At 29.3% G+C, this 22,963-nt stretch overlaps 1 protein-coding gene across 1 annotated transcript; it reads right to left on the bottom strand.

Annotated features, from left to right (window-relative positions):
• Positions 1–1,053: 1,053 nt before the first annotated feature.
• On the bottom strand, positions 1,054–22,075 carry LOC123291695. Its single transcript, XM_044872069.1, has 3 exons — positions 22,070–22,075; positions 18,490–20,819; positions 1,054–1,197 (listed from the first exon to the last, which is right to left on the bottom strand). The coding sequence occupies exons 1-3, from the start codon at positions 22,073–22,075 to the stop codon at positions 1,089–1,091; spliced, it is 2,445 nt and encodes an 814-aa protein (XP_044728004.1). The 3' UTR covers positions 1,054–1,088.
• Between the last annotated feature and the right edge of the window lie 888 nt (positions 22,076–22,963).

Raw genomic sequence — 22,963 nt, 5'->3', positions numbered from 1 at the left:
AAAAGTGTATCAAAATTTGGAAAAAAATTAATTGAGCCTGATCTACTCAAGTAAAAAAAGTTGTATATTTTATGACTTCTTATCCATTAATATTTTTGGAACACGAAAGGCAGACAAATCTTTTGGAAATAAGAGCAAATTAGTTTCCGTTTCTATCAATACATAGAAAGAAAACCTATATATTTTGACAGTACTTAAGTTCATTAATATTTTTGAGAATAAAAGATGATTCTATGACATTTTTGTTTGGAAAATAACATCATTCAAAAAGCAGCGGCTCATTTTTCAAGCTAAATAGTTTTTGCCAAAATCAATCCAGTCATATACATTTATAAGTTCAAGCAAAATAGGACTTAAAAACAATATTCAACATGAAATGAAGACCATTGAACTGGTGATGTTAATTTCCTTACATAATTGACAAAAACCATATTTTATTTTCTATAGGCATCATACAATTGACATTTTTTCTCATAAAAAGTATCCATTTTATGTCTAGTTCTAAATCTTCATAACAGATAACCCATTCTTCATAACATTAACGCCTTTTGCCTGGTTCACTAAGTACTAGTTTTCCACACTTTTCGTGTAAACAGGGATACTTTTGGAGTAATGTAAGGTTACAATTTCGCCAATAACATGTCAATTTTCATATAAAACGATATTTTGAAAAAAATTTTGTTCCCACACTTCGATTTTATAAATCCTGTTACATTAATCAAATAACTTTAAGCTACGTTAAAATTATTGTATGCCTACTCAATGTGCGCCATCTAATCAACTTTTGGCTGTGCCTACATGTGACATGTTATCAAGCTTTTATTAACAAAAATTTTTTGTCAGGTTCTAAACATTTGACAATTTTTAAGTTTCCAAATTTTTTATTTTCATATAATTTACGAAAACCTTCTTTCCTTAAATCACGACTCTAAGCATTTTAAAACTAAAAACGGTTCCTTAAACGATAAATGTTAATAAATAAATCTTTTTTTTTAAATTAAAATAAAAATTTGGTAAAAAAACAAACTATGTATTAAAAAATAGTTAGTAAATTTGTTGTTAGTAATTTTTTGTAAAAATTAAATTAGTTAATATGACCGCTCTGTGCATACAAACTGTGAACAATCGTGTCGTTTAACTGCATTCATGACATCGTGTAAATGGTATGACACACTTTCGGCAACAATTGGATGTACCCTGAAACAAACAAAAATATAAAAGAATTATAATATTTTTAATCTCAACCAGGATTAAATACCAGGAATTTGTTTAATTAAACTATAGGCAATGCGATGTTAATTAAGAATTCAATGTAAGAATATTATCGCAGAAATAAAGATTAAAGTTAATATACTCTCGAGATAAATTCTGATCTCGATTCTAGCATCGGTACTCTTTTTTCGATGCGTGCTAAAAGTAAATCTTGCAAAATGAATGGACAATAAGCTACCAGTTTTTATTCGAAAATTCATGCCCAGAGAGAGGACAAAATCGGAATTCTACATAAAGATAGATATAGATTCTATAGAAAGAACTATAGTTTACGCAGGTCATGCGGATTGTGTCATTTACCTTTCTTCTAAAATAATATCATTGCAATATACCAATTAAAAAATCATGCGTAAAGTATTTTAGCTCCCGATTAAAATTTAACTTCAATTTTTATTCATTAGAAATCGAATAGTAATTTCCAAAATTTCGATTCGAACAACAATTTCTTAGCGCTTAAATTCAAATTTTATTAGTTTGAATCGTAATTAGAATACGTTGACTATAAAGTATTGAAATAAAATCTGCAAGTCTAGTTAGTAAAACACGTTTTTTTATGAGTTATTTTTGGGAAGATCATTTATTTTACATAAATATAAAAAATGTATATAGGAAATTCTTTTAATTTTTTTTTTACCGTTGTCCGATTTCAAAAATTTGATATTGGAATTGAAAATTTGATTGAGAATTTTTCTTGCACTAAATTACAGGAGTTATTTTCTCTAAAAATAGATTTATTAACACGTACTGAATATGAATGCACAAAATCCCTACAATTTTTGAGGGCGGAAGTGTCGCCATTTTGAGAAAAGCTGTTACGGCCAATAACTCCGTAACCGTGTATATATGTTCTTTATGCTTTTATAAACCATCCTACTTTGCTAAAATCTTTCAGTTTCGGTGAAGACTGATCCACACATTTACTATTTTCATTTTGATTAATAGAGAATATTTTACACCTCAATGCTCAAAACTATCGACTACCTAAGCTTACATTTCCCTCTACTATAACTATCTGTAATATGTAAGAATGATGATATTGTATTTTCTTTGAATAAAATTTCTTCCTGGTTTGCTGTAATTTTAATTAGATAATTTAAATAATAATAAAATAAAAGTATAGGCTTGGTTTCATCTTCTCTATAAAACATAAATTACATACAATTTATGAGAAAATTATATAAAAATTAAATCTGTGGAAACACTACATTATAATTAAAATACGGAAAAAATGTCATACGTGATAATAGAGTTATTATTGTAAGAAAACAAGTGATGATTATTTATTATTATTTAAATTTGTATTTACACGTTTGTCAGAAGCGTATTTACAGGTGATTTTATGTATGTACATCAACGACCAAGCTATGAGCAGTGATAAATTATAGAAATGATTTAGTCAAATTATACATTAAAAGGGTATGAACCTTGTCAAGTCAGATATTTTCATTTTTTTTTTTTTGTTGTTGTTTACAACGTAAAGTCAATGTTAAATCTAAGTTTTCGACCACGGTAAAACGTCAGGATAATGCCGTAAAATAAGAAAAAACCGCGAAAATTTTGAGTTATTTCAGTTTTTGCCGATTTTGATCCAGGAGAATTGGTTTTTCACAAGATATACAGTTTTCTTAATAAATAGTCATAAGTGAACACTTGCCAAGAAATTGCTTCCGGTTATAAAGGAAGAAATTGTTATAACACAAAAAACCATCCCTAACGTCCTGGAGGAAACGTACTCGGATTGAATATCAAAGAAAATGGAAATCTTAAACTACTTCAGAGGATTGAACGACCATGAGAACAAAACTCAGTAACCATTTAATTTTCTAGCGTAAGAAAATAATTAATTAACTACAATGGCATGCAGTTTTCCAAGTAAATTTTTAAGAAGAGTTGAGAGTAAATAATAAATTATCACGAGCTTTGAAATGCTTCGGCAGAAATGATGAGAAAAGATACAGTTGCCTTAAAATTAAGGAAGGCCAACTGATCAAAGCCTTCAAACTTCCTGTTTTCCACTGGCCCTATGCTATGAGGCTCCCCATGCTACTACCATGAACTCATAAAAAGTCAAGATATTCTATACCAATGTCTTGAGCTGTTGTACTTGAGATATTTTTGGACATTATCTAAAATTTCCAAAGTTGCTTTAATATTTCCAGTTGTGTTTTCGGTTAAATTCATCGTAATACATGTAACTATACTGCCCATAATTTTATACAATAATCGCATGTTAATAAAAAAACATTAAATTTAAGTAAAAGAAAGAAGTATATACTCAAGAAACAATCATTGTTTACCTAAATTACCGCAATTATTAGGTGAGAACATTGAGAAAGCGTGAAATATTATATTTTTGTTATTCTTCATAAATTAAAAACATGAATTAAAAAATAATAATAAATAATATTTATTCATTTTTAAAAGACAATAAATTACTTCTTTATTTTTTTATGAATAAAATAATGGATAATCTTAATTAGCAAATTACGTATATCTATAATTACATTTAATTAAAAGTATCTCATACACAGAAAAAATTTTCTTTGATTAGAAATATTATATAAAAAACAAAATTTTCTTTTGACAATAAATCTGGCTCAAAATCCTGTGTGATCGATTCGTTCCTCGTATATGAAAATCCAAAACAGATTAACGGATTTTGATTTTTTTTTTTAAAGATAATTCGATCGATAGTGTTTTTAGCTATTATTTAAGAAAACCAGCGCAGCCGTTTTAATATCATCACCTCGTTCCTAATTGAAACATATCTAAGAATTCATCGATCAAATTACCTTTCAAAAAACAAACAAGATTGGTTCATCCGTTTAAGAGCTACGATGACACACAACTTTGATGATTTCCAAAACATTTTTGATTTTTTTCATGGTCAGATTATTCTAAACAATAAAACAAGATACTTAGGTATAAAAATATAGAAATTTACTAAAAAATATCGAAGTAATTATTTAGAAGAACTAAATATTTTTTTTGAAAACACGTTACTACACATCAGGTAATAAAACAAAATGAAATGCGACAGTAATAATTTTATCTTCTTAAATTTTAATGAAGACACTAAATACTAAAATTAATTATGAATTACAACTATAAACACTAAATTAATTAAGATATTCTTAACTTAAAAACACAGAAACTTTTTTTAATTTTATAAAATCGCCTACAATCTTTAAGTAATTAAAATTTTTATGTTAAAACTATAATCTTCATAAATTAATAAATTAAGATAATAAAATACGCGTGCATATTGACATTTTATATTAAACTGATTTTTAAAAGATGCTTAAAAAAATTTTAATGTTTTGTTTACAACTTAAATTTGTCAATATGTAGGTTGAACAAATTAGACACTTATAAAAGAAGTGAGAACTCTATACATGGAAATCATCATGTCAATAATTCCAATACCTAATAAAATATATTTTGAAGAGAAAATTTTACGAGTTTTTAAAACTGTCATTCAATTTTTTATTCACAAAACATCAGTGACGGTTTAGTCATATATTAAGATGTAGCAAATACTACAGTCCTCGCGCATTTGAGTATCCCGTGCAAGAGACCTCTCGGTGAGGTACCAGTTAGATTTACGAAAACTAAAGGCAAAATGGATAAATAGAAAAAAAGTGAAAAGAATTGAGCAAAAGGCCTCCGCCTTTTGGGCGGAAATTTTCGGGCAAAAGGCCTCCGCCGGACCTGCGCTGGGTTAATCCGACACTGTAAAAGATTATACGAATGCATACACACCAGAAAACAACTACAGGATAAATGCCTTATTATTCGACTCTGCCATACAGGCGGCTAAAAACTATATTGTTTTTAAAATTAATGAACAAAAATGCGTTTCGCTGTTTTTTTCATGTAAAAAATTCTTTTTTTCGTTTTTTGTTTTTTTTTTAAACAGATTTTGTCACTTTTGAGCTATCTGAACTAATTCTATGATAAAACTTATAATTTGAAGATGGGAAACATGAAGCCTATATGTGGAAAAAAAATTGATATAAGATCCGATTTTCTGACGATGCAGCGCAAATACCTGAGTTTAGAGGCGTGCTCTATCAATTGAAAGTATGAAAGCGGAGATTCACAATATTAGCGTAAATTCTGCAAATAGTCAACTAAGACAATGAAAAACGGAATATAATTTTTTGCTGTGGAGCAGAAACCACGACAATTTGCTTTCATTTTAAGATTACTCTCACATATACTCTACGATTAAAATTTTAAAAGAACGATATTTTTAACAACTCAATAATCTTGAAAAGATTTAGAGAGAAATTAAAGCTCGAAATATCTGATCTCATGGACAACCAAATTTAATTTATAATAATATATCGACATGGTTGCTTCTTTAGATTCACAGTAAAGGAGGGACTGTAATCGTGAAAAACTTAATTTTAAGTTTAAACCGTTGAAGTTTTGGTGAAGACCCTGAACCTTAACTAAAAATAATGTTCTATAAATTTTTTTTTAATGTTATTTAAAGTCTGTGTAGACGTCGTGTGGTGTAAACATCAGCAACATCAAACCATCAGATTTTTTTTTATAATTAAAATAATAAAATAAAACTTTCTCCTTTGTCTTTTTTTATCACTGAAATTTATCGTTTAAGCCATATACACAAAACATAAATACATACTTAACTCATTTTAAATTGGTATCTTAACCAATGGCAATTAGTTATGGAGCTAACTTTAAATATAAATAATGTAATAGTTATACAGTCTGTCTTTGTAGTTATTAAGTTATAAAGTACATATTATTATCTTATAATAATAATGCAGATGACAGTGAAAATCGTGACCAGTGTGCTTTGTGCATCACCGTAGGTACTACCTATTCTAATTTTTTGCCAGCCACTATTAAAAAGTGTTATTAAATGTAATTAATAATGACCGTATTATATCCCTTTTTCTACACGCTACGAAGTATTTTGTGGATATCTTGGTCAGAACCGGTGTCAACGTCATGCCGATTCTACCATTGAGAGAATAGAAATGGCGGTTGAGTCAATGCAGTATGGACGTCAGGCTCATACTGGTTGGCGATACCCACAATACTTCTGGTGGATAGCCTTATCCAATACTGTTATATTACTTATGTTCACATAGATACTTAATAGTATCTGTCTCTATACCATACCAGCATTGTAGTAAACGCCATACATTTCTTTTTGTTTACAATATGTATTTTTTATTTTCAATGTTAATTTATAAATTATTCGATGGAAAGAGTGACCAATATTAAAATGTACTAACACAAAGCATTGCCAACATTATGATATTAAACAAGTTAATTCGCTATTCGTGCATTAAATTTCCAAATTAATATCAGCAAAGGTTATATGCCGATTTATTAAATATATATCTAAATATATTTACACTATCTTTAAGTTTTATGTACTCTGAGACCGAAACATTAGCCCTCAAAGTTTTGTAATTAACAAAAAAAAAATCCTGCCCTATCACCGCAATTTACAGAATTTTACATTTTTAGAATTAGACATGCAAATATACATATAACAACAAATGCAGACGACTGTTGGGAATGGGATGAAGATAAAGTTGCTAGATAACTAGTTTTCCACTCTTTAATAGTAACAAGAAGTGTGTCCCCACTTCTTAATTCTTAATAGTAATCTGAAAATGAAATTTTCGTCTAATACTTGTCAATTAACTCTTAACATAAAAAATTTTTGAAGACAAATAATTTTAAAAACACAATGGTATGATGACATGACTGTAGTGATTTAATATTTAAAAAATAAATTTTGAATTGGAAATTTTTATATCAAATATTGGTTAAGAACCGGAACTTAATGGCTTTATATCATCAGCCACTTAAAAAGTCATTATCATTGAAAAAAGTGATTTTAACTCTTAAGACGTATACGAGGTGCGAGTGAAATACTGAAATAGTTCTCTCTTCTCTCATTTTACTTCAAGTACATGTTTGAAATATTACAATTTAATTAACGACAGGAGATAACATTTTAGTGAGTGGGTCTTTGTTTCGTAAATTGGTTTGGAGTTTCGATATTTATTTTTCAGGGGAAGGAAGGACGTGTTGAATGAAAAATCGCATACATTTAGCACGTCTTCATCAGAGGAAAGACCTATATGGCCACCCCTCCTCTAAAATTTTTAAAAATGATTTAGACTAACTTCATATAAAAAAAAAATCAAGCTTTTTATTTAAAATGGTATTGGCGCTTCTACATCCTTAAATTATTAAAATATCACTATAAAGAGATATTTTTATAAACATCTTTGTAATTTAAGTATAATTCCAATCACTTGATCACCCATTCAGTAATAATTTTGTTCATAAAGTGATGAAGGTCTGACTGACCTAGACACCTGTAAATGTAATCAAACATAAGTATCACATGCCTCGCATAGCATTCATATAACTTATGTTAAGTTATTTTCATTTTGATGTTTTTGAGTTCATTTACAAGAGTCGTCAAAAGTACACTTACGTAAACATATTTATTACTTTATTTATTTAACAGATAAGATATTTTAGTCACCTCTTTTATAAACCTACGCAACAAAGTCTATTTTTCTGAAAATATCTTGAAAGTTTTTAAGGTTTGTGGCCCTTGAGCATTTTTTATGTAGTACATAAACAAATGTTTACCTTTTTTTGAGATTTTGTTAAATTTTTCAAATGGTTAGAGATTTTTGCGATTCTTTTAAATGAGTAAGACAATTATAGAAAATCTTTTTTGTTCATGTTTCGGAAAAAAATTATATTATAGCTTTTTTTGATCCATGGAATTCGGACCCGACTATTAGACCACGTATAAAATTATTAATTACTAACACAAACGCTTACGAAATGTTTATATTACTCCTATAAAAATTTTTCAGCATCCTCGGTTAACTTACGATGAATCGCAAGTACAGGAAACGACTCCAGAGTATAGCAGGATTCTTACTTTTAAAATACATTGCTAGCTAAATATAGATCTTTCAATCTTTTCATACATAAAACTTATTGATTACAAATTGAAGTTATTCTGTTTGACAAATAATCGATCACTAAATTTTTTATTTAATCAATTTTGGTTTGAAATTAAATGTTACCAGATAGTAAGGGAGAGTGTAGTACCTGAAATCTAAATTTTAATTTATATTATATGTGTACATTATTTCGCTACACTAAATATTTTTCATGTCAAAAATTGCATTTATTACTTAAAAGAACAGCATTATAGACTGTGGCTTTATTGAAAAGTTGAAATCATTTCAAGTAAGTAAGTTTCTGTTACGGGCATCCTATCTGAGTTTTCGATTTCAGATTCAGCACTCTATAAGGAGGAAATAATTGTTAAATTTATCGCGTAACTAATAATTATGAAAATTCATCAGTGGTACAGTACGTTTGATTAATTTTTTCAAAATTAGAATCCTTACAACAACTTACGCTATGATTTCAACAGAAATCATACCTACCTAACAGAAAGCTGTGATTTCATATGTGACCTAAAAGACAAAACACAATGGTAAACCTGCGAATAAATGATCAAAAATCATAAAGCAAAATTGTTTATATTTTTTACTAACAAATTTAATAATTTGTAAATCTATTTCATTTGTAAACAAATTCGTATGGACAATAATCGTCTTTTTACTAACAAATTTAATAATTTGTAAATCTATTTCATTTGTAAACAAATTCGTATGGACAATAATCGTCTTTTTACTAACAAATTTAATAATTTGTAAATCTATTTCATTTGTAAACAAATTCGTATGGACAATAATCGTCTTTTTACTAACAAATTTAATAATTTGTAAATCTATTTCATTTGTAAACAAATTCGTATGGACAATAATCGTCTTTGGTTGCTTGTCTTTTGATAAATAAACTTTGTCTTCATTTACTTAGTGGCTATATCGAACATAGCAAGAAACTGAAAATGATTTAAGGTTAAAAACCAAGGTACAAAACTCTACCCTAATATAAATATTACTTTCATATGTATAGATAGCTACACGAACATATTTATAAATTCCATTCACACAATCATGGATATATTTTTGTGGAGAAAGTAAAATATATTTATTATTATTTGTACTTGTTTAAAACTATTTTAAAACGAAATATTTTTTGTTCATATAATATTTTGTTTACTTTCTTATCTCCAAGTTCAATGATTTTTTAAAAATTTCTATTGAATTAATCTATATTTATAATATTTATTAAAGGTACAGCACAAGGCATCATATTATACTTTCTTATTTCAGATACACATTGATTAAAATATAACATGCTATTAATTTTAAAGTTCGATCTGTGGTGTCCAAAATCAATTAAAATTTTCATTAAGTTTTTTATCGATTTCCATAAAAAATTGTTTGGAAGGGTCTAATATCTCTTCTATATTTCTTACTACGATTTCTTAAAATAACCAAAGGCTGTTATCCGTCCGCTCCACTGGATTGCTCATCTACTTAATAGGCATTTAACAAACAATTTTCCACTATGCCCATTCTCTTATCTCTTTAGCGTGACTACCTTAGCTTTATCCCCTTTTCCCAGACCTTTGCTTAATTCCTCTTGTCTAACTTTGTTTTTTGTTTCTAAAGCTTGGTTTTCTAAACCAATAGTATTACAGACTGATGTAGGTGCTTAAATTTCGGATGCACTTAATAGAATATAGTGTATGAGCACTGATATGATCAGAGGCGTTGTAGAATTGCACTATGCAAAAATTTAGTTTTATTTTTCGAAATAAACTGATTTAACATCATCAAAGCTGCAAATCCCAGCATTTTTACAATAAAATTTATTACAATATAAATAATTACAACAGCATAATTATAATATTATCCTTGTAATAAAATATTGAAGATCTGATGAGTCAGTCAAATATATGTAAATGAATGAAGAACAAGCCTTTGTAAATAATATGATTTTTTAAAAATGATGTAATAACTACAATATTTACAATAAATAAATAAATAAATAAATAAACAATAAGCTATCAATATTTATAATTGTTGATATCCATACCAGTATTCACTTTAAAAATTTTTAAATAATTCTTTAATCCTACACATTCAGTTTAATGAGGATATACATATACAAATCGCACTCAAGACCATTTTTATTCTTTTAATTGCGCAATTTATATTACTAGCAGTGACTAGTGTAAGAAATGATGAGAGAAAAGGGTTTAAGATTTAAACCAACATTTTGTATTCAAATTTGAACTTCGGTATAGGAAGTTTTCGTAATTATCGTGGGAACTGTTTTCGCTAATTTACATCACATTCAACAAGTATCACACTATAATATTTTTCTCACCTCCGTGCAGAAAGTATCCACTTTCTGCCCATTGTGCAAACCGAAGTTGCAGCTTCCCTCCTCCATGGGGGGGGGGTGGTGAATTCGACCGTACGACTATGACGAAAAGAAAGTAGGTGGTGGGTCATGATCGTTAGCAGTCCAAGAGTAAGGAGGTAGACCTAAGTGTTTTTTCTCGCACCTAAGACACCAATTGGAAACATCCACTGACCCGGTATATTACAAACCTTGGTTTGTGAATACCTGGTGAGCCACCACAGTGGATAAATGACCTTTTCATTTTGGTTCATTGTTCGTGTGAATGTGGAAGTATATATGCAGCCACCTCCCATCCGTTGATTGGCGACTTTGTCTTAGGAAAAGTCTTCAATCGGGGATGGGAGGGTTTTATCAAATATTATACCTTTAATTAATAGATGCCTGTCTACTGATTTAGGTAGAGCAGTTTGTGGACCGCTAAACGACCGTAGCCCCTTCAAGCGCTTTTCAGGAACGCGCTGTTGCTCTAATTCTATGTTTCATTATTTTTCATTATTAATTTTCATCGGTACTAAGTAACTTCTATCACTCTATGTGTTATAACCAATGTGATAAAATGAATAACAAATATCTTCTATCTTAGTCCTACTTATTGCTGTCAGTACGAAAAAATTTTTAGTAGAAACTCGAAAGTTTTACTGTAAAATAACAATAAAGTTAAAAAAAATGAAATCGCATGACCATGATTTTATAGAAAGTTTTAGATATTGAAAAATTCTATTTGCCATCTGCTTCATTTCCGAGTAGGTTTCCATTAATATATAGTCACCTCATTCAGAATAATAAATGGATTTTTTGACTCATCCCGAATATAAACCGCACGGGTAATAGACAGAGTGAATAGATTTTTCAACATGTTTTATATCTTGTAAGTATTTCAATTATTTACAGAAATAATATACAATTATGGGTGTGAATTTAAACATTTTCAATTATACGAACACGTAGTATAAGAAATAAGTTATTTCAAATAATATTTATTTCACAATTATTTTTATACCATGTATATGTAATATTAAAGGTATACTAAGTTTAGTCCCAAGTTTGTAACGCTTAAAATATTGATGCTATGAACAAAATTTTGGCATAGGTGTTCATAAAATCACCTAATTAGTCCATTTCCAGTTGTCTGTCTGTCTGTCGTCTGTCATCTGTCGTCTTTCGTCTGCCGTCTGCCGTCTGTTGACTGTCCGTCTGTCATCACGATTACTCAAAAACGAAAAGAGGTATCAAGCTGAAATTTTTATAGCTTGCTGAGATTGTAAAAAGTGAGGTCAAGTTCGTAAATGAGCAACATAAGTCAATTGGATCTTGGGTCCGTAAGACCAATCTTGTAAACCGTTAGAGATAGAACAAAATTTTACATGTAAAAAATATTCCTTATAAAAAGATAAACATCTTTTGTTTGAAACATTTTTTCGTTAACATGACTGTTCACCCGTGAGAGCGCATATTATACGCAAATTGTAGTATTATATAGGTATATCAGTTATATGTGTGTCTCATGTATGCATGTGTAATATGACAGAGTAATCAACACTGCCTTTACATGGTATTTGAACAATTAACTCAGTCAATTGTTTGTTTTCACTTGTTAATACCTTTAGTAAGTATTTTAATTTCAAAAAATTGAAATCAACATTTATTATAAATACATAAATAAAAAAACCATTATCATCAATACATGACCTATATTTTTTAATTTTCATAATCAATTATGTTCACTAAAATTTTAATATCGGAGAATCATTAATAAATATTTCTAAATAAAACTAATTATGTAATTTTTGTATGTTCATGTGACTGGAATATAAATTTTCTAACGCAAAACTTTCATCATCAACTCATCTTCGTAAATTACTGAGTCTATTCATGTTTGAATTTTTTAGAAATACTTAATTGATTTTGACATAAAATATTAATGTATACATAAGCAAACTGAGCAACGCTATCAAAATTGATAGAAAAATGTGTCAGGTTCCTATTTGAATGGCGTCGCTGTACTAAACTAAACTTTTTTATAATGCATTTTATATTGTCATTTAAATTCAATTTTCCTTGAAATCCTATTAATATTATTTCCGAATTGGAAATATTTCTTTTTGGGAATTTCACAACAGATATAAGAACCAAATCCCAGTTTAAGAAAAGATTAATTTTTGGACCATGGTTTTAGGAACGAATTTGTTAGATTTTCGAAAAGAGTTTAAAAGTTGTATTTTTATTGAGTATTGTAAATATTTCTGTTTGTAAGAATAAAAAAGAACAAAGGTTAAAGAAACAAGTTTCTCATAAAAATACCAAGCTTCTGTTGATCCAAAGATGGTCGTGGCCAGAGTCATATTCTTAGTAAAATATGACTATAATCACGAGCATTTTTTCTTGTATCGATTTACCAAACTGCTCCTTTGTTTATTGGCTATTTGGTGGTAATAACTTGTAAATTTTAATCAAATATTATGAAAAGGACAGAATTTTCGTTAAAATTCAATCTCACACTTAACGATTTTTTCATTAATTAGACTGCTGCTTGTGTAGAAACAACCAAGCGGAATGTTAAGTTATAACTTATAATAATGGCATGAAGTCAATAAACTTAAACAAATATATATGTAAGTGGACTTGTGAAACAATTATCACTGGGAATATTGAAAATAATTAATTAATAATAAATTCATTCAAACATTAAGGTTAAATTATAAATGTGAAATTATACAATTGTGCTTATTATTTAAAAAAAAACATAATTTCTAAAATCTGCAGCCCTTTTTACTAAAATTTGCATTCATAAATCATATTCACAACTTTCTATTCAATATAAACACATAAAAAAAAAATGTCATTCTATATAATTAATAAAATTGCATACAATTATTAGTTATAAATAAATTATACTTATTTGAAGAAAAAAACATCATTTATTTAAACTAACTCATTATAATTGTTTTGAATAGTGCGGACGCAACCGGAAGCTAGGACGGAAGTTAAATAATATTTCTTTTGGATCATTGAATTGCATACCTATAAGTTTTTCCCTCAATTCAAAGACGTACTTTAAATATTTACGTTTTTTTCTGCTGCTGGTGCGTATTCTAGAAGCTAGTAGTACGTAGGACATCTCTGTCAGCAGTTTCCAGTGTGTGTATATCATATTTCCATTATCAGCTTCAGCCAACGCCTGTACTATTCTAATGACTGTCATTAAATCAATCATGAGAATAAATAATGTATTTGCTTTGTACTTTTTACTTCACTTTAAAAAGAGGTTAAAAAATTAATTCTAAATTTTTTTATTTGTCATCGTCAAAAATTTTTATTATTTATTGCTTTATCACCTAACTTATTGATCTGTTCGCGGCTAAATAAAAAATATATTTTTATTATGCAAAATAATCATAAATATTAAAGCGGATATTCAATTAAAAATTTTTAAATCAATACCAAAAGCAGGGTTTGGACTTAAAAGATTAAAATCTTTGAAAGTGTAAATAATAAATAATAAAAGTGAATACCACTAACTAAATTATGAAGATTGTAAAAATTGCAAACTAGTCATTTTTTTAGCATACAGTTTCGCGTGCAGCTAGTGAAAGGAAAAAATGCACAAAACATTTTCCAATTTTACGAAAAAGTAAGAAATTGGATAGCAAAGGAATCTCTACTTAGTCGTTTTTTCATACAGAGTTTTGTTAAAAATGGCGAAACAAATGAATGGGAATCTGGTATGGGTACCAGGAGAGTTTGATCAGGCCAATCATAAATGGAGGCAGTGACGCACTTAAAGTACTCCCGGAGATCTTATATCACTTCAAAGAGCTTCTATAATCAAATCGTTGGTGTTGCAGGGTACTTGCTAGACGACAGACACGTTGAACGACTGGGCCTACTAATGCCGCACAATTATTACAAGAACAATCACAGGGGAGGGAGAGAAAACGCTGTCCCAACTTTTCTACCACTGCCCAGATTTTCAAATGAGGAAATGGACTCAATGGAGCCAGCATTTCTTGGACGATCTCTCCGAATTTCCGTTTACGTTAAGCACTGCTGCTATTCTTAAACAGCTCCAATTGATTCGTGGAGTAATAGCCGGGAATGGATCAATTTTGTTATTAAATGAGCCAATCCTTTTGTCAGTAACAACGGTCCCTACGGTCTAAGCGTGTCCCTCCCCGGCCAAGACTGTTTCTTTAACCTAACCTAATCTAACTTCGTTTCAAAAACGAAATGCTTCAACATCCAAATCTTTAACTTTACGAAGATGGTTAAGTAAATTTAAAGCGCATTACTATTTAATATACCAGGAAGTTTTTTTTATTAAATTCACCATTGTATAACAAATAATAACCAGCATTTAACGAAACAATTTTCAATGAAAATTTTTTTTTTAGGTGGAAACTTTCACTAAGTGTGTTATGAATCAATGTGTCACTAGAAAGTAACATTTTTAAAACATCCGATAATTTTTTTAAATATTCTAACAAGGAAACTTTCAATTTTTTACTTCCGGTACAAAAAAGTAATATAAGGTATATTCAAAAAAGGATGCATTACTTCCATTTGTTTTCATTAATTGAATTATAATTAATGATTTGTTTGATACGGAATATTGTATATATTTTAAATATTGAATAATCATGGAAGAATCCGGTGTTAATTTCCGATAAATTTAATATATATTTTCCTATTTCTAAATATATATTATAAAGCTAGTTCATAGAAGTATCATTGAGCGATTGTGGAGACATTTTGGACATTTTTGGGTCTTTATTACCCTTAATAATCTATAAATACGCAAATCTAATGTTAATTTTATGATTAAAAGACAAATTTCAGCCCCAGGAATCGCTACAGTATCGCCTAAGCGAGTTTTAAGATATTAACATCTTAAATTCTATACGAAAGCATTTATTTCTATCATTGGATGTTTTCGCCTTGATTTCTTAACTGCTCTTACAAAACTTTCGGTTTCTTATTAGACCATTTTAAAAGAATAAAAACCGGTTAAGGATGATTGGAAAAATATGATTTTTATTGGAATTGGAGACAAGAAAATTGAGAAATATTCTAAGCTATGTTTCAAGTGTGAGTTGAAGAGTTTTCCGTACAACTAAAAATCAGGCATGATCTTCAAAATTGGTGGAGTTTTGAGATGGCTATAAGGAAAAAGATACTTTAATGAATAGTGTTATTAGCTAGGATCCAAGTGCGGGGTTATTTTCACTTCTGCAAGGTATTTGTAAAGTACTTGAAATACACACACACACACACACACACACACACACATAGATTTTTCCGAGCAATCTAAAAATTTTAGTAAATTTCAACATTTATATTGAAAGAATTCATTGTGGTCGGCGTGCAGAGATATAAATGATTATATTTGCATATTTATTTCAAATTCATTGACAGTAAATTGATTTGATTAGTAATAATTTTATAATTTACAGTATACAGATTGATATCATTACATATGGAAGCAAGAAGCGCTCAAAGATCAATGGTAGTAGGTATAAGTAGGTACTAACTAGTAACTAGATACAGCGACTACATAAAAGATTACTTTGAATAAGTAAGTAACAATAATAGACCGTGAGCTCATTATGAACCAAAAATTTTCCTGGATTTGATCGATCTATTTTGAAATTAATACAGGGAAATTTGGTAATATATAATTAATGAAATAATTTATATAGAATAGATTTTCGATGGTTACCCTTTTTTTACAGTATTTTTATTTTTGGTTGACGCATATGTTAAAAAACAAAAGAGAATACGAGAAAAAAATAGAAAAAAAATTTGCAAACACATCGAATGGGATGAAATAAGGTGAAAATTCCATTTATTCCATTTCCAAACCTTTCAACATTTTCAAACGGGAATCTTGTTTCCACGAATTTTATAGTCAATAAATTGAAATAGTAGATTGAAAAAAAGCGAGAGTGGTTGGGACACCTGGTACGAACTATGTTAAAAAAATTGTTGAAGAGGATGGATTTCGGCGTATCGGTCCTTGATAAGTGTGCGAAGTTTCAATCCAATCTGAATTAGGTGAAAGTCACGTTCGATGATTCCGTTACATAGATACATAGATACATTCCAAGCTTATAAAAGCGTGCTAAAAAGTGCCGGTCGGTGATGTCGGCCGATGGAGACTTCTTTAGTTTAGCCCTCACCTGCTTAACGTGCGATAAGGAACATAGTTTAAAAAAACTTTCGCCGAAAAATTAGAAAGTCGAAAAACTCAAATATTTCTTTATTACCAAACTTATCTTTATTAATTCTTAAAAGGCAGACTAACAAAATAATTTCACTTCAATATGAGCTCATGGTCTGAAAGTAATAATAATGATCAAGATATTTAAAGTAACAACTTTACAATATTTATGTGGAGAATTCAACAGCTTTCTCTAAGCAAGTTCGACAACATATTAAATCAATATCACTGGTTCAAGAAAGAATAACAAATTTATTTAACAGGTTCAATAATATTTATTATACATAAAGATCTTCATAATACATACAGGCTGTTTTAAAATACTATTATCTCGGTTTTGGTATCGACGAGGCTAAGCAGCCGAGCGAGTAGTCAAGCGGGCGCAAGGCGGCTGTAACTATTTGTCTACTTAGATTAGAATTGCGGGTGAGCAAGTTTTTTATAAGGAACATTTTTACATTAAATTTTTGTTCTATCTCTAACGCTTTACAAAACCCAATTGACCTATGTTGCTCATTTACGTACTCAAACCCACTTTTTACGTCCTGAGCACGCTTTAAAATTTTCAGCATTACATTTCTTTTCATTTTTGAGTTTTCGCGTTTACGAACGGATAAACGAGCAGGCGTATGGACAACTGGAAATGGGCTAAATAGGTGATTTTTTAACACCTATCAATTTTGTTCGTATCTACAGGATATAAAAATACAGGATATAAAAATGCAATCATATTTTTATATTTTTATCTAATATTCCCGAAAAAAAATATTTTAGCTGTCGAAAACAAAGAAGACTTTCTATACAAATTTTTCAAAATTTGTTGTACTTTTAAAAGACCCTCCACCTAGAGTTTGCCGACTAGCAGTAATTTACGGATTAATTGGAATTATACAAAAATTTCTCTTTGACCAACTTATGACAAAATAATCGTTTACCTCTCAACAATTCTACGACCCTGCGTTGTTTATGACGCAACAAAAATGTAGGAATTTAATGATACGATTGCCTGGCAACCTTTTTTAGAGTTGGTTTTAAGACGCCTGAATTTCGGGGACATAAAAATACAAAATATTTATATTATAGTTATTATAATAGAATCTGGTGTGGTGTTAGTGGCGACCAAACACTTTATTGAGCAGTTATCCCCACGTATACAATCAAACTACAAAAAGATTTCAATGCGTGGATATATAACAGTCCTACATCTTTTTAGATCAATCTTATTATTGACATATTAATAAGCTTAAGCCAGTTTCTAATAATACTTAAATGACTTTCCTATGTCTTCATTTAATATCTCTCAATCAAATATTTTAATTATACCTTTGATGTTATTAACATGTTCTACGTTTCTATTCTAATTGTAAGAATCGAATTAACATTGAAATCTATGTTATAATAGAGGTGAAATTTCATGTATGGAAAAGGTTATTTCAAAAACTTTTAAAGATATTAGAAAACAGTATTTTGATTTAATGCTGTGTAATGATTAGTTAATAATCTAAATTAGTTCTGAATTCTTGAATATATTTTTCTAAGATTCGATGAAATTTTATTTTTTTAAAGGAACAGAATTTAAACGAACGGAATATAATATATACTTAAATGTTTTCAAAAATTTTACTTACAATGATAAAAATGAGTCCATTTTCTTTTCCATGAGCAATACTTGATCGGATTTTTGTCGTAACATCACATCACAAAATAAACGTTTTGCACACGGTGTATCAGTCCATTGCGCTGCTTGCGTTAAATGCTGTAAATCAGCACTATATGTACCATCACCATTCTTTAAGTCTTGTGCCAATTCTTGTAATACAAACACTTCACTATTTTCATCATTCACAGCACGTTTATTACGACGAATTGTTTGACTTTGCGGTGCTTGCGCGGATGTAATTTGATCATCCATTATCACGTATATATCACTCGTTGTTCTTGGATCATTATTATAAGCTTGATATGTATTTAATGCGCGTTTATGTTGCATTTCTAATTCATTTAAATAATTATCAGCATCTTGATTACTTCGCATTAATCCAATATCCATAAATCGTCCAACAGCAGCGGCACCTAAACCAAGAGCAGCTCCTCCGGCAACTAAGCCTAATGCTGGTAAAATTATTGACCCACTTGCAGCACCAATGACTGGAGCCGTTCCAATTTTATCTTGTGCCACTTGTTGTTGTTGATGTTGTGGAGAAAATCCCAAATTTTGTGAAATTTTATGAGTGGCTTCGACAAGTGGTTCAAATACTGGACGAGTAAATTGTTGCATCCGCTCCACTCCAGTTTGAATATTATCTTTTATCGACTCTGTAATTTTATACCAGAAAGGTTGCTCGTATGTATGTTTGATTGTATAATATCCATTATTGTATGGATAATTTTGATAATATCCACCTGAAGTTTGTTGGGTGTTATCGTAATATTTTGTTTGTCGGCCAGCATCCGTGCCATAATAGTTATTTTTATTGTTTGGAGTTTCTCCTTTCAAATAATAGGTACGTTCACTATTTTGATTGGGTTTGTAAGTAGTTGTTGCAGGTGATACAGCTTTCTGTTGATCTTCTTCACTTGGAACTTTTACCGGTTGCACACCTAACTCCGGATGTGCATACTGTAAAACTGGCGTACGAACACCATCCACAAAATTAACTGGACTTAGTTTTGTTGTGGAACTTGATGATGGACTATAAACTTTGGATGTTGGATAATTTACATTTCCAGGGTACTGTAACATTCTCCGTTGAATTTGTGTAGTGTCTGTTTGTGGAAAACGTATACTACTTTGATCATCCGAATCATAATCAATATTCTTACGAATGCGACCCGAAAAATAATCTCGTTTTAATTCTTGTGCATTAATTTCTTTAATGTAATCGATCAGTTTCGAATTCGCTAAACGTGAATTGTCAGCTTTTGTAAACGGTCCAAAACTAGTGTCCGAGTTGAATCGGATATAGTTATTTTTGTTACCAATGTATTCCTCATAATTTTGCTCGTTTCGATTTAGCATGTTGTCTCTAACAGTGAATGGACCAATATTACCTTTTGATTCGGATGCTGCAAAATTATCCAACTTAGTGAAGGGTCCAATACCTTTAGTGTTTTTGTCATTCAATGGTACTTTACTGGCGAATACTAACTCACCAATAGGTATTGCTGGTTGTGGCTTGTAGCCTTTTTCATATGGAACTAATTCACCATTGATAACGCGAGCATTTCGCCAAGTTTTAAATTTATCTTCCTCATCATCTGGGACACGAACTCCTTGAATTACAGGAATGACTGCAGGGCTTCCTTGATTTTCATTAACTGTAGTTAATGGCACAATAGCCCGACCTCTTTTGGCCTCCTCATTCTTAACATAAATATTATCGGAGCGTATGTTAACGGGTTCTGGTAGGGCTCTGTAAATATTTTCTTTATCCATATTAAAACTTGACGATGTAATATAAACGTTTTTTGGCTGTGTTCCTTCTGAATTATGCGCCCTTGATGTTTCTTCCAAAGTGAATAAAGTTGGATTTAATGTTACAATTGAAATCGGTGACCAATTTCCATATTCAGCTTGGACTTGTCCATCATATTTATTACGATTTGGTGTTACAATATACTTGGGTTCATATTTTTCTGTAACTTTTTCCGTGGGAATTGGTGTTGTGGACGTTACAAGTTTATCATTTTGTTTTGTCGATGTTGAACTATCTACAATTGGGCTAGTTGATAATTTTTGATTTTCATTTGATGATTTTGAATCACGACGTTTTACAATTAATTTAGCAATTGATCCAGTTTTTGTAACAACATTTAATGTCTGAACTTTATCTGGATCTAAACTTTTGGCCACACGTAGTTCTGTTCGCGTAACAGATACTGGTGTCCGTTTATTTGTATTTTCTTCAGAAAATCCATATGGTAATATTAATGTTGTGAAAAACAACACTGCGATTATCTGAAAATTAAACAACAAACAACAAATTAAAATCTAATTTTTGAAATAACGCTTTTTTAGATTATAGAACTTACATACTAAGAGCGCTAACTTCTAAATACTTAAATAACTAACTTACAAATTGTTAACCAAATTTTGCATTTTATCAAGTTTATAATTTTTTCACCCTTTCAACGTCCTTTACTTGCCAGACTTAAAAACCAAACGATTGCGTAATCAACACTGTCTTTATATGGTATTTCTACAATTAAGTCAGTAAATTGTTTGTTTTCACTTGTTTTTTATAATATTGTGTAAAAAGGAAATATTTTAGCAATACGTAGGTAAATCATGTGAACAATTGAGCTGTTTAGTGAGGTATTTTTCGGGTTGCATGGTGTAGCTTGTATACAGAAGGGACAATTATATCGGTAACGATAGAATTCCGCAGCTCATTATCCTTAATGAACGGATTTTCTGCAGTAAAAATTGTTTAACGGGGAAAAACTAAAATGTTTCCTGCAAAATTCATGAACCATTTAAATACATGTGCTAATAAATATTAATGATATTGAATACAAAAAGTATCAAAAGTATGTCACTAAAATCCATATTTTACTAATAAAAAATAATAGTTATTAAAAAAAGTAAATAAATAAAATAATATAAAAACCATTTGTATGATCTAAATATAGTGATTAAATTTCTCCCACTATACGCACCACTTAATTATTTTATTTTTCAAAATAATTACATATATAAGAAAAAATTACGACTTTGTGTTGTATGGATGTATATAAAAATTTATACACGGATATATTAAATGTATTTAATTAATAGTTAAAATAAAAATTGCGTGCATTTAATAAAATCGAGACTACACAAGAAACATATTTTGTACCTAAATGATATGCTTTACGATTTTAGGTTAGTAAGTAAATGTGAATTATTTTTATTTATTATATTTTTTATACTATTTACCAAGTGACTTCGATCATATATTTTTTTTTACAAAAAATCTAGGATATTTGCAAAAAAATAGAATTAATGAGCGAAAATAACTTGAGAACGTAGCCCATAGTCAATGAGACGGATTGTCGTTTTATTAATCTGTAGGCATCATTTCACCAGAGGACTGAGACACCTATATAAGTGGGAATGTTTCATGTCCTAAAGAGGGATGGACCCCACGAGGGGTCCCATCAAACTTGAGGAGAATCATTTCGCATTAAATAAATAAATCAGACAGTTTTGATTTTTTTGATATTTACCGTCATAGCTACGAAAAACTTTCGAAAATTAAACTTCTTTTTATTTACAATTCAAAGAATTTTCAGAATTACAAATGATATTTAACGAAGCTTTATGCTGTACAATTGACACAGGAGTATTTTGCTTAAAATTTTATTCTCTACATCATTCTGCTCTTCTAATACGATAGTTTTAGGACCCTATATATCCTTCAATTGTAACTTCAAATAAAAAAGGTCTGGACATGTGTCTGAAATCGGGAGACTTGAAGTGCAAAATTCGTCAATTAAAAATGAAGATACCACTTTGATTCAAAATTGAATACATTCAACAATTGTAGGACAATTTTTTTAAAGTCAATTTAGAGAAAATAATTGGAGGAAAAAAGAATATTTTTATCAGTTTTTATGGACTTTAAAAACAATTAAGTTTAAAGAGAAATTTTTAATCTTAATATAGACTTTTGCAAATAAATATTAAAAAGAACGATTAATTTCTTATTAAAACCATAAATTATAATTCACTTAAAAACTTCACACAAAAAATCCATAAATATTATTTTGTATGATATATAATTAACATTTTATATTAGTCATTAATAATTTGAAAATTTATGCGCGGATATCAATTCAATTATAAATTCATTAATTTCTGTTTTTTTATAACTCTTAACTTTCTGACCAAATGTTAAAAGTTCAATGCTATAAATCTATGTTTTGATGTACTCAAAGGAGAAGTTATAATTTAATTGCTTCGATATTTTAAAAACAGTTTTATAAAGAGAAGCGAGAATTTACAACCGAAAACTAAACGATTAATTCATTTTTAACTTCTCAGAGGAAGTTAATGTAAGGGGGCCAATTTGGAAAATCTACGGTTTTACATATTTCCACGGTTTCAAGGCCTTAATATCC

The sequence above is a fragment of the Chrysoperla carnea genome, chromosome 2, assembly GCF_905475395.1.
Source record: "Chrysoperla carnea chromosome 2, inChrCarn1.1, whole genome shotgun sequence".
Lineage (NCBI taxonomy): Eukaryota > Metazoa > Arthropoda > Insecta > Neuroptera > Chrysopidae > Chrysoperla > Chrysoperla carnea.
Note: the sequence above shows the minus strand (reverse complement) of the source record. Positions and strands in the feature narration are given on the sequence as shown.

Coding starts and splice junctions, on each gene's coding strand:
- LOC123291695 (XM_044872069.1), bottom strand. Junction 1,198..18,489: donor ATGGACTCATTTTTATCATT/GTAAGTAAAATT, acceptor TGTTTGTTTCAG/GGTACATCCAATTGTTGCCG.